This window comes from Parasteatoda tepidariorum, chromosome 12 (genome assembly GCF_982258835.1).
Source record: "Parasteatoda tepidariorum strain Cologne lab strain chromosome 12, Ptep-v5.0, whole genome shotgun sequence".
NCBI classification, from domain to species: domain Eukaryota; kingdom Metazoa; phylum Arthropoda; class Arachnida; order Araneae; family Theridiidae; genus Parasteatoda; species Parasteatoda tepidariorum.
This window is the reverse complement of record NC_141766.1, coordinates 64,272,803-64,286,376: the sequence shown is the minus strand read 5'-3', so window position 1 is coordinate 64,286,376 and position 13,574 is coordinate 64,272,803. Positions and strand designations below refer to the sequence as shown.

At 28.6% G+C, this 13,574-nt stretch overlaps 1 protein-coding gene across 7 annotated transcripts in view; it reads right to left on the bottom strand.

The window, feature by feature from the left end:
• Positions 1 to 13,574, bottom strand: part of LOC107446168 (glycerol kinase 5) — an 85,086-nt gene that overhangs the window by 44,329 nt on the left and 27,183 nt on the right. For 3 of the 7 annotated variants that reach the window (XM_087155869.1, XM_087155870.1, XM_087155875.1), the window contains exons 3-7: positions 13,359 to 13,434; positions 13,171 to 13,285; positions 5,874 to 5,963; positions 5,296 to 5,337; positions 1,454 to 1,591 (exon numbers count right to left, since the gene is read on the bottom strand). In XM_087155869.1, the coding sequence (XP_087011995.1) occupies positions 1,454 to 1,591; positions 5,296 to 5,337; positions 5,874 to 5,963; positions 13,171 to 13,285; positions 13,359 to 13,434 (461 nt within the window). The remainder of the gene's footprint in view (positions 1 to 1,453; positions 1,592 to 5,295; positions 5,338 to 5,873; positions 5,964 to 13,170; positions 13,286 to 13,358; positions 13,435 to 13,574) is intronic. The other 4 variants (XM_087155871.1, XM_087155872.1, XM_087155873.1 and 1 more) reach the window with 3 other exon arrangements.

The following is a 13,574-nucleotide window of genomic DNA, read 5'->3' as shown; positions in this document are numbered from 1 at the left end:
AAGTTCATTACTTTTCTGTAACTAGACAATTAAGGAGAGTGCATTTATACTTGGAATTCAAATGAGGGTCTGTTTGTTTATACTAATCTGCAATCAGTTATTACAGGGTTGCCACTCAAATCTGGAAAAAAAATTTCCTCTGTTTTCCCTGTACATATTATACACAATAAGTTAAGAAGAAAAACACTGTGCTCTTCTTAAGGAAAAAAGGAACAGATGAACAAACTTAAAACAAATAATGTAAATGAAATAGCTTAATATAGCTGAAATATCCTTAAATATTTTATAGATTACACTCTGAGTGGTTACCATTTTTTAAAAGACCAAAATAAAATTACCTGTATTTTCACAGCTATTTTAAGGGATTTTTTAATTCCCTGTATTTTTCAGGTTTTCCCTGAGGAGTGAAAACCCTGTGATATCCCCTACTGAACATTGAGACATGAGCCTCCAATGAAGGAATAAGTGGCACTGACCCTGAGAAAATATAAAATAATTGCTCCCAGATGGCAGTGAAATTCTTTTGTTATCATTTCATTGGATTGCAAGTCCATTGTTGATTCTAGTTCTGTTTGAATTCTGTGAAAATGAATGTGATAAACTCCTCTGGGTTTGGAAACTAAGAAGATTTTATATGGTGCTATATAACATCTATATTTTCTGCGATTGCAACAAAGTACGAAATACCAATTAGTGTTTTTTTGTCAATTATTAAGAATCAACAATCAAAACAAACAATAGGCAATATACAATGTTCTTAAAGTCTAACTTAAAGGAGTATATTTTCACCTTTCATCTTTTGTTTATTAAATTTTAATCTACAAATATAATTTTTACAAATTATAATACCTGCCAACACAGATAGAAAAAAATCTAGTTGACTTTATGAAATAACATAAATCTCATTGTAACTATTGCATAATATACTAAATATTTTACACATAAGGAATTTTAGGGATTTTTATTGTCATCAGAACACAAAATCTTTAACATTCTAATAACTATATAAACAGTCTGTAATATTTTCCGTTTATGATCAACATTAAATGAACTAGAAATGTTTATTATGTTAACTCATTTTTAATAGTAATAAACAAGTAATTTTTAAGAAAAGTTAGCATTAGTTTTAAGTAAATTAGTAAGTAAAAGTGTAAATTTCGCCGGATCAAAAATTTTTGATTCGACGAAATCTGCTAACCAATGGTCTAGAAATATGCAGAATTCTGCAATGTTTGCAGAAAAATCACATGTCCTGCTTCAATTTGATACCCTACCCTGGGATGAAAGAAAATTGGCATAAGGAGTGAAAAGGTGCTAGAATATCAAAAAAATCAGCACATTTTGACCTAAAATCATTTTTTCGGAACAAAAACGATTTAATCATAACAGTTGGCAACTATGCAATCAATGAGTCTAAAAATTTGCAGCCAAGGAATAAGAAATGTTGAAATACTCTGAATGGATCAAAAAACCCTGTTGCACAAGCGTTTGAAGCGTCAGTAGTGTGTACTTGCTTTTCTGTCAGTTTCCAAACTAACCATGTTTCAATTGTTCCAAATAATACATTTTTATGACTTTCTTTGTTTTGAAGCTACAAAAACAAAAAGGCAAATCAAAATTTTATGAAATTTGTTATTAATTATGAAATTTAGAAAGGTGATTTTTAATAATATTCTGTGAGATATAGGAAATATTTAAAAATAATTAATAAAATACTAATTTTATTGCTATCTTGAAGAAAAATATTGTTTGATACTTCAGAAGTAAAAATATTAAATGAGTACATTTTGAAAATTTCAAAACATGGTTATGAAATTTATTTATTATTTAATAAAATATTTGTTAGAATATAAAAATTAAACCAAAAAGTAAGGCACAGAAAAGTAAGTAAAAAAGTAAGTTTGTAAACTTCATCAATAAAATTTAAAAATGTAAAATGAAATTGTCAAAACAAATAATTTTAATTGTCAAGTTGTTCAAATAGATTTCGTTTTTTTTTTTTAAATGAAAGATTCATGCAAAATTCATTTTTAATTCTTAAATTAAAGAATTTTTTCAAAATTAAAGATTCATAGATATTTCTAACTTAAACGTATAATTTATCGAATATTCAAACAAACTTTGCAAAACACTGTTTCCATTTGAAACTGTTCATTGGTTTTTCATTTTGTAACTATTGTGTAGTTGTTTACTTTTATTCCTATTCTAAAAAAAGTGTAATTCATTTAAAAAAATTCATTAATTTTTAGTTTATAAACAATTTACTTTTAATCTTCCTTTGTAATGTTCATTATAAGTTGATGTACATAACACATTAAAAATATTGATATAATAGCCTTCTTTTGACAGAATAACTGGTACATATTAAAAACAAAAGTTAACATTATTTTATATAATTCATTACAGAATGATGGGTCAAAAACCAGAATTAAGTGTCAAAACATGTGCAGATATTATTTCACTTCATGGAGAAGGCTAATCAAGTAGATAAATTACCTCTAAAACTAATGTTTCCCAGACACTGTTGTCAGAACTTTGCAAAGAAAGAAAGAAACTGGCTAAAATAAAAGTCGCCAATGATGAGGGAGATCTAGAATAACGTCCAACCGTGAGGATAAGTTTATCTGCATTTAAAGTAAGTGGCAGCTAACTCAAACAGCACCAGAAATCCTTGAGGAATAATTAAATGCTACTAGTCAGAAAACTTTATCAGTAACTACTATACAACGTCAACTTCGTGACTATGGTTTAAAATGTTGTGTAGCTGCAGGAAAACTTCTTTTGAAAAAACACAACATAGTTGAACGACTGAAATGAGCTAAAAAACATGTTAACTAATCTTTAGAACAGTAGTCAAACGTTTCGTTTACTAACGAGTCAAAATTTTAATTGCTTGGAAGCAAACAAAGGCAGTATTTACCTCGGATAGTAAGTGAATGTATGACAAATCAAGGTTTATTGCCAACTGCGAAGCATGGTAAAGGTTCAGTCATAGTTTGGGGATGTTTTGCTGGAAACAAAGTTGGAGATCTTGAAAGAATAGAGGGAATTATGGATAAAAAATATCATCACAGAATATTGCAGCTTTACGCTTTTCCATGTGGACAAAGAATCGTTAGTCAAGGATTTGTTTTTCAGCAAGAGAATGATCAGAAACATTTATCGAAATTGCGTAGAGTCTACAATGCATCAAAAGAAAAGAAATAAGTACTGAAATACATGGATTGGCCCCTTTAATCCCAAGATATTAATCCTATTGAGCTATTGTGGGATTAACTTTACAAAAATGTTAAAAAAAATGTGATGCACAAATCATAACAAACTTTGGGAATCTTTAATTAGTTGCTGGAACCAGATCTCAACTTGAACATTGCAAAAACTAACAGAAAGAAAGTCAAAAATATGCACTGCTGTGAATAAGGCTAAAGGAGGGTATTTTGAAAAATACAAAATTGGACAAAATTTATAAGTTATGCATAAAATTATAGATCGTACCACATAAGTGTACTTATAATTATCAAAATAAAGATAATTTGTTGTGATTTTCGGTTTGAAAACCTTGTTTCTTGTTCATTTTTAAAAAATTCAAGAGTGAGTCTAAACCTTTGACCTGTACTATATACATATATATATACACACTACCCTAAAATAATAAAAGAGGCACTTTCAGTTTTTGGACATCTTTTTAAATTTCTCAGGAAATACTTAGGGGATGGTAATTAATTGAACATCCTATACCAGAAAATCAAAAAATAAGCTTGTAATTTTTACATATTACTGTGGTTGTAATAAGGTATGAATAATGATTTGGTCAAATACTGAATATTAGGGGGGGGGAAACAGCCGAATACCGAATATTTGGCAGCAGAATAGCAACTTTTTTTTTCCTTTTCAAAAAAAATCATTAATAAATATTATTAACGACTTTTTTGCACAATATAAATATTTTTATATGCCAATAAGTTTAGTCATTATTGAAAATTAATCGAAAATTAGTTATGTTATTAGAATTAGGTAAAGGAAAAAGAAACTATAATAGAAATATTTAAGATAAATAAAATGAACTAAGCAACAGTTATTAAAAAAATAACAGCAGTGGTAAAGTTGGAAAAAAAAGAGAAAGAGACAAAACAAAACTTTAATGCTAAAAATATTTTGCGTAAAAAAATTACTTATAAAATATTAAATGAGACATAGTATATCAGAAACGCTTTTCAAAATGCAGTGCTATCATAAAAACGTCCATAAAAAAAAGATTATATGAAAAATCTAAACAGAAAAAATAAAAATTGATCTTAATTTTTGAAAGAAAATTTTAAAGCTATCATAATTTAACTTTCCCAATTACCATATTTTCGATAACAAAAATGAAAAATAAAGTCTAATAGGAACCCCCCTCTAATTGCTGCATTCTAATAAAAATGTTTATAAAAATAAATGTTTTTAAAAAAGAAAACATTAGATAGAAAACCAAAACAGAAATCATTCCTAATTTTTAAACAAAAAAAATCAAAAGTTAGAAGTCTCAAAACTTAATCATCTCTTGTCATCCTTATAGGGAAAAAAGGACCATGAAAGAATAACGTTCATTAGAAACGCTCTTTAAAAAACGCTGTCATAGTAAAAGTTCTGAAAAAAAGTAAAAAGTTAATAAGAAAAGCAAAGAGAAACTGAAAAAAAAATTTTCTTCAGGGTTGCCACTCAAATATGGAAAAAAAAAATCTGTGTTTTCCCTGTACATATTATACACAGTATAATAAGAAGAAACATGCAATTACTGTGCTCTTGTCTGAGCTGTATTGGGCATTTATAGTAGTTATTATAGCTGAAAAAACTAAAGAAAAAAAGAAACAGTTGAACATACTTATAATACAAATAATGCCATAATAAATTAAATAGTTAAATATAGTTGGAAAAACATCCTTAAATATTCCATAGATTGTGCTTTGAGTGTTCTCACCATTTATTAAAAGGCGAAAATAAGAAACTAAATACCCTGTATTTTTGCTGAAAAAACTTAAAGTAAAGAAGAGGAGCTGAACATACTTAAAATAAATAATGCTATAATAAATGTGACCCAAATTATGTGATCCTGATTAGTGTATCAAAAACAATAGAAACCAAATATCAAAGCTGAAATTAATTATAGACAACAGAAAGGTGAATGTTTTAAAAAATATCAATGTTAACAAAATTGAAGCTCTAATAATTTAAATTTCATATCTGACACTCATTAAAAGAAATGTTTCTTTAACAGAAACCTAAATAAATACTTAAATAAAGAATTTTTCTTACCTGAATAGTATTTTGAAATATCCAGTAAAGGCGAATTAGAACCTGAAATAATTTATTTATATATCATATTCAGCAAAAAAAATAATAAAAAATTTACATACAGTACAGTCCTGATTATCCGAGTTTCCACTTTAACTGAGCTATCAAATATTTAAAGAATTTTTTGTGTTCTAGTTTATTTCTTATTTTAAAAAAATTCGAATTCGAAAAAATTCCGAAAAAAGAATTTTATCTTCCAACACTCAGGAAAACAAGCTGACAGACAACAAAACATTATCAATAAAATGATCGTTAATATTGTCAACAATGAAAAGGAATCCAGCAAAGATGATAAAGACAGTGACCACAAAAATCAACATATAAAAATGTCATACAGATGAACTAAAAGCTATCTAAAGTGCGATTGAATAAATTTATATGGGAGGTGTTCTGTAAACTCTCCTTTTACATGATCCTTTCTTAAATTCATGAGTTTTGTAACCGGTAATCTGATAAATTTAATAACGGTATTGACAACTTTATAAAAACAAGTTAAACAAATAGAAAATGAAATAAATGTTAAGCAATTTAATATATACCATTGCTGTTGAGAACTGCAATCTGCTTAATAGCTGAAATTTCTTCATTCGTGTAAATATATACATAATAAATGCTCCTAGCCTGAGGAACTAAAAATGGAAAAAATAAATTTTTTATAGTCAGTTTAGGAAAATTCTTAAAGTAAACATTTATATACAGTCAAATCCCAATTTTAGCGAAATCTGAAATAACGAAAATTTCAATGTAACGAATATTTTCTGAATCCCATAATGAATCTCCATAGAAACAAAGAATTAAAAATAACGATATTAAAAAATTGGTAATACGATTTAACAAAAGTGAAAATAAGCAACAATTCTCATTTTCTCTCGTGATCAAAACAACTTTTCCATTCTTCAGAAGTACACAATGATTTAGAATTCGAATATTTTTGCATCTTCAAAATAAAAAGTTTCAGATATGAAAGGGATATGTCAAAAAAGACGAATCATTTGGAAGGAACACTCTGAAACCCCAACCCATTCATGTTATAAGAAGTAAAAGTACATGTGGCTTTCTAAAAGAGGGATTTCAAGTTCAGTTATTCGAAAATGTGTACATCTGTACAGAAAAAAATTATGGATTTCGTAATTTCTGATTGGTAAGTGATAATAAATCCATTGATCCATTTCATTTGTTTTTGTGAGCTTTTAACACTATGATTTCATATTTTCTACATGTAGAGAACAGATTAATCAAAACTGTAATTAAATGCAATATTTATAATTTTTTATGCTAAAAATTCCAATGTAACAAAATAATTTTGGTTACTGTTGAAATTCGTAATATCGGTATAACGAATTTTCATTATTGTGTAGAAATTGCTTTGGTCCCTAAGAATTGGCTAAAATGGGATTCGAATTCATTTGTAAAAAAAAATAGATAAATAATTTAAGCAAAATTAGAGAAATTATACAGAATTTTATAGCTATAACTTAAAAAAAAGGAAAGACTTCACGCAGTAATGCTTTTTATTTTTCATTAATAAAAATAATCTAACAGCTTCCTCAATAAAAAAGACTAAAAATTTGGAAAGACGAGAGGGTAATTGTACAGCTTAGTGGAAGAGCCAGTTAAGTGACATCTTTTTTTTTTACAAATTCAGATTTCTCGGAATTTCTTTCTATTTCAGTCTTATTTAAATATATAACATACATTTATATTGCTAAATCAATTAATTCTGAATGGAAGAACCAACCAAGGGGCATTATTTGAACGCTTAAATCACCAGAAAGGGGAAGAGAAGATCTACTAAAACTGCCCAGTGGCCTTTAGCAACGTTCCTCTTCTGGAATACAGAAAAAGAGGGGGATTTGTTTTCAAAAGAGCGTAACTGAGTCCCCTGCCCCCCCCCCCTCTTTCCTATGCAGCTGGTTAGTAAAAGAGGCATTTCCTGGAACCTTTCTATTATAATGTTAGGGAAAGAAGAAATACTGTGGAAAAGGGTAAACGCAGCGAGCATTAACATGGACAGGGTGTCAAAATGGAAAATTTGAATAGGTCTACCATACATGCTGTTAACAACCAAAACCCAGATTCTTTCAGTCACACAAAAAAAAAGAAAGAAAGAAAACCCAATCAGCATGTCGCGCATGTACACTAGATTGATAGCCAATGATCAGAGAGAAAATAAAAATTTGTCACTTCCCCACCTTCAACTTGAACGATCTCCTTACGCATATTTTCTCTATACAAATAAGGAGGAAATGAATTTTTCTTCTCCACCTACCCACCTGAATGAATGACGGGATTTTATGCTTCTTGCTTGAATCGTTCTAGTACGAAATGACGGAGAGAGCAATTAATATTTTCATAACTGTCAAATTCTTTCCATTTTCTATATTTTAAGCAATAATTTTTTTCCTTCTAATATTTTGTTTTTGATTGATTAGATATCCTTCTAATACTAAAATATTATTGCCCGAAAATTAATGTTTATTTACTTTTTGCTTCCTGGATTCAGATCGTTTATTAGATTGTTTTAAGCTTTGTTTACCTTGGGTGTCTATTATTCGGAAAAATCTATTATCCAGACTTCTGGAAGTCTCACCGATTCTGGATATGCGACTTTCCACTGTATATATTTTTTAAATCAATAATTAAAAAAGAAAAGAAAAAATAACCCTTAAGAAGACAAACGACATTGAAATTCATGAAATTCAACAAAAATTTTGTTTTTCAAATTTTATGTGTTGACATGTCAGATATGTTTTTGCACAAAAAAATTTGTAGATTGTTAAAAAATTAATAAAGTTATGTAACTTTTTGACCACGCTCCTTTGTTTACATTTTGTAACCTTTCAAGAAGTTAGTTCCGTTTTCTGAGATCGTTGTTGGTTGGCTCGAATTTTTACATATTATTCTCCCGAGTACCAATTATTTTTCATTATAATTTCAGACTGATAGGCAACACAATTTTAACTGCAACTGTGCAAAATTTCAAAAGTTTGTTTACAAACTGTGCTAAACGCAATTATAGTTACGTTTTTATTGATCTTTTGCTCTTGTTTTCCTTTTTAATTATTTGGTTATTACTTAGACGTTACTTTTCTGTTTACATCTGCAACGTTGCTAAGTTATTTTACTGTGTGTTTGTATTGTTCTTATGCATGCCATCAGTTCAAACTGATAAACTTCAACACGCAATTTTTTAATTTTTCTTCCTGGTTTGCATTAGCTTGTGTTTCAGATACACTACCCTGGTATAATTTTTATTCCAATCAAAGTCACATAGAAAATAAATATTTTTTGCAATAAGGCAATTTTTTTCAGTTTACTGTTATTGCTATTAGCTGTTTCTTCTTGAGGGTTGAAATAAAACTAAATGATCAAAAAATTGGTAATGATCAACATTACGAAATCATGCACAAAAATTAAAGAGATATGCAGATGCAATCAACCGACAAAATGCCAGTTTTTTATTGATTTCTATTTGCTTCTCTTCCTGATGGCTTTATGTTATTAGATTAAGCAAAACATGTTTTCTGAAGTTTATCCTCTCAAAATGAAGATCCCCGAGGAAGAATTTTTTCGAGCTATCTGTGATAAAACTTTGTAGCACTAATACAGCGTAACCAAATCGATCAATAACAAACATATATATTACTAATTTAAAATAACAAAAGTGCTGGATTTACAAAAAAGAAATATGAATAAAATTTAAAAAAATATATAATTATTTTTAATTAAACATGCAATAATTTTTATTTTAATGTTATGGGTGATATTCTCGCATTTTGTTGGGGGAGGGGGTGAAAGCACAAAATATTTCCTTCTTCGAATTTTGTAAATAATTATCACAATAAAAAATACTTAAAAATCATGAAACCGAGTATAGTAATTGCCGAAAAAAGATTGCCATCCAAATCACAGGAATCAGACTCTTCCAATGTGTGTTTCATTTCGAGATTAGGTTGTAGTAATAAATAATATTGTATAAAAAAATGTCGGATTTAGGAACTAGGGAGACTGTGTGAAATAAATATCCTCCCCCCCCCCCCAAAAAAAAGCCATAGAATCATTGCCTTAAAAAGAATGAACAATTTCAATTTTCCAAATTGTTTGAAATATATCGGGGTAGTTAAAAGTCATTTGAAAATCAATTTTTCTGCAAAATTATAACATTTTGACATAAAATCGTATTTTTGAAACAAAGCTAAAAAATCGTGAAAAAAAACGATTTTAGAGGAACTTTTGGCAGCTATGTACGATGCACCACGTGAAAGACACAAGTAAACAAAATACAAACATGTGCATGGACAAACGCAGAAACGGCCAAAAATAAGAAGTGGAGAGATTTATAATTAACGGAATAAATATTAGCGGTCGAAAGGAAACTGAACTCAGATAAATCAACAATCAATAACCTCATCTGTTCCGCTCTACAGCGGAAGTTGTGGTTGTCAAGGCAAAAGCACACCTGCGAACGTCCACCCATTTTCTCCTAAGGATCTTTCTTTCTTAAGAGGCTGCTGCAGGAGAAAAAAAAGTTTGCTCCAAGTCCGGCTATCGGTCAGGCGGATCAAGCTATGGGGCAGGAGGTTTCTCTGATAATTTGACTCCCCAAAAATTTACGTTTTTGGAACATGGTTGGAAATTTTAAAAATCGGGAGAAAAAAGCAGATTTCCGCTTTTTTGCAGAAGTCTTTCATCTCTGAAAATCAAGTAGTAGTGGCTCAGAGGATAGATCGTTTGCCTTCCAGTTTGGTGAACTAGGGATGAATCCTAGTGATGCCTAGTCGACACAAATTTTGCTCCCAACTCAGTGCTGACATAAATATCTTGACAGTAGTTGACAGATCATGGATTAGAGTTCTTGTCAGGTTAATCATGGGAGGTTTTTACCTCCATTTTTAGTAAAAGCTGATTTGTTTCCCTTTAAAGAATTCTTGAAGGTGAATGTGATCCTGTTCTTTGTCATCTAGATTCAAGGCTAAAAAGGCAAAAATGGAAAAAGCTGCAGATCCACTGAGTGGATTGGCGTCAGAAATTCTTGAAGTGGTAACCTAAATAATGAAGAAAAATGAAAGTGTCGTAACTAATCATGATTGTCTGCCATGATAGAAAAAATACCCAAAATTAAAATAGAGTGTGTAGCCAAATCTTTCAACAAAAAATAAGCACCTTTTAAACACTCAACAAATAATTTTCCAAGATTTTACTTGATGAGGAAAAGATAACTAGTCTCTGACAAAGAAGTCTTTTCTTGATTACATTAGCCATTATAAAATCAAGGGGTGGAAAATGAAGCCTGAAATTGAGAACATCTTGCAAAATGAGCAGAGTTGCACATGAGAGTACAATAATCTCACTGAACCCAGCTCAGTAGACCCATATGAGGACTCGCAAGTATTTCATCAAACATGTAAAATTATTGGCGCTTTCATATGCTATGAACTGACGGTACGCTGAAATATATTGTGGTTAAATGAATTGTGAAAACGTTAAATAGAACAAAGTGAAAAGCACGTTTTCTGCATAATACATGGGGGAAATCGAAATGGTAAAGAAAAAAATTTCATTTTCGAAAAAGGAAAAATTAAGCACTTTTTAAAAACACCCACTGGAAAAAGCACCTTTAAGGACTTTTAAAAATGTTACTTACCATGAAAAATGTGCCGTTAATGCATGAAAATTTTTAATAATTGACGAAAATTTTTAATTTTCAATGAAACTAATTTTTAATGAAGATTGAAAACAATTCTTGTGTTTCAACAACTATACCAAGACATTTTTTAAATAAAACTAATGAAATATTTCCATGAAATTTCTGAAATACCTTTAGATGTAATGAAATGACATAACATTTCCACAATCTATATGAAAGAATACTTTTTTAAAATCAAAAATTATAGAATTCTCTCCAAATAAAGGGATGGTAAAACATCTACTCCATGAAAGTTGAGCTTATGCTGCCTCTGAATAGTATTTGATCGCTTTTCAGACTAACATTTCTTATAATTCCAATGGCAAAGGAAAATGACGAACTCCTATAAGATTAACAAAGAACAGGGATAAAATGGAACACAATAAGAGAAAAAAGTCAATGTCCCATCAAAAGATGTCGTGCGCTCCAGTATAGCTTCACCATGAAGTCTACATGCAGAACCGTGTATCATAACAAAAGGTTCCTGATCATGATTTCGTTTTTTCTACAAAGCGGGCAATTAGGATTTGTCTGAATTCCGCAACAGATTTTTCATGGGATTTATCTAAAATATTTTGGTCTAAGCTATTCTTCCAACTTCTTGAAGAAACATGAGAACTCAGCAAGGCTTTCAAATTTTGTCTCATTAGATTTTTGATATAAAGTTTTGAGGAATAAAAAGAGCTAATAATGTTTATTTCTATTTTTATTTTCCAAGGCTAGATAAAATTCCAAATTAAGGTTGCTAAAATTTTATTTCATGAATATAAGCTTAATATATGTATATTTTTATCATTTCAAACAAAATTATATTCGATGAAAAACATTAAAAATCCTTTGTGAAAACAACCCATTGCAAAGTACAAAAAACATTAAAATGTTCTTTTATAAGAGAGTTAGACTAAAATAAACAGATCCTCAAAAATTTTGTAAGTTACGTCTTCAGAAACATACTAAAGACAAAGATTGAGAAAAGAAAAAAAGGAAGAATGTATTGAATTTAACTCTCATTTACTCAAATTCACTGAAATATCACTTGGTAGATTCTTCAATTATATAAATAATCACTATTGAAGTTTTAATTTAATCATCTAGTTTTGTTAGAATGATTTCTAGAAAAAATACAACAGATTTAGGAGCTGCAGATTTTAAAATATTGAATTATCTGATAACATCTGATAACATTGTATGAATTTAATAATGTTTATTTCCATTTTTAAGCTTTTGGCAACAAAAAAAAATGTATAACAGCATGTTTTGCAAATTAAATTACCTTTCTTTAGAATACAGTCAAACATTGCTAATGCCAAACCAGAAGGGCTATCATAATTATTTCATGTCAACCGAAACTTGTTTTATCCAATACATCATGAAAACAATTTATTTTGAAATATTAATGCATGTTATGTACTACATTAATGTTTGCAAAAAATTCTATTATAAAACAAACAAATTAAAATAAGCTTTATATAACTACTTTATAACTACTATATAAACTACTTTATAAAACTATTTTAACTATTTGCCTATCAGCTACTCCTAACAAAAAAAGAAAATAAAAATAGCATTCTTCAAAATGCATGATTTGGATTTTATTCATCATTCATTACAATAATACAATAATTCAATCAGGTATTGTATTATAACATACTATAATACCATACCTAATTATTTATTATCTATGCTGCATATAGTTTCCTTTCTTGTTAAGCAATAATCAAGTTGAAAATTTCATGTTAAACATGTAAAATACAACCATAATTGATTGCCGATTTATGTGACCAAACATGTTTCATGTAAAGCGATATTTCATGCTCAGAGGTTTCATATTAGTGAGGTTTAACTGTAAAATATTATATAACCATCATTATTTAGTTATTTATATATATATATATATATATATATATATATATATATATATATATATATATATATATATATATATACACACACACACACACATATATATATATATATAGCTTAAAATGATGCAGCACACCAAACAATTGCAGCTTTTCACATTGTAGTGGCTATGAAGTCTACTTTGTTGTCACTGGAGAAATGCTTAAGATTAATACTTAACAATGAAAAAGCATGCCAATTCATTATACAATTTAATTAAAAAATGAGATTAAAAAACAAAGCTATACTTTTATGCAAGGTGATGCATTCCATAATTCACAAACACTCTTTGCTCTTTTATCTTTCCATGTTATAAAATTGTGAAATGTTTCCCCACTATTCCTAATAAAAAACATAAACAAACTATCTATTTGGTGCTTAAAATTCCAACAACAAAAATTACAAAAAATAAAGATTCATAAAAATTAATTATTACCTGTCCCAGGTTACAAACGTGCCTCTTTGGGTGGAAATGCCCAGACTTAAAACATCTGAAGAGCTTAGTTTTGAAGCTAAAGTAAAAAAATAGAATAAAGTTCATCATTTGCAATTAAGGAGTCTCAAAACAAAAATTTGCTGTCTCATAAACATGAAGATTAAATGTATTACAAAAAAATTCTTTATTTTCTATTAATAAAATATTTTATTTATA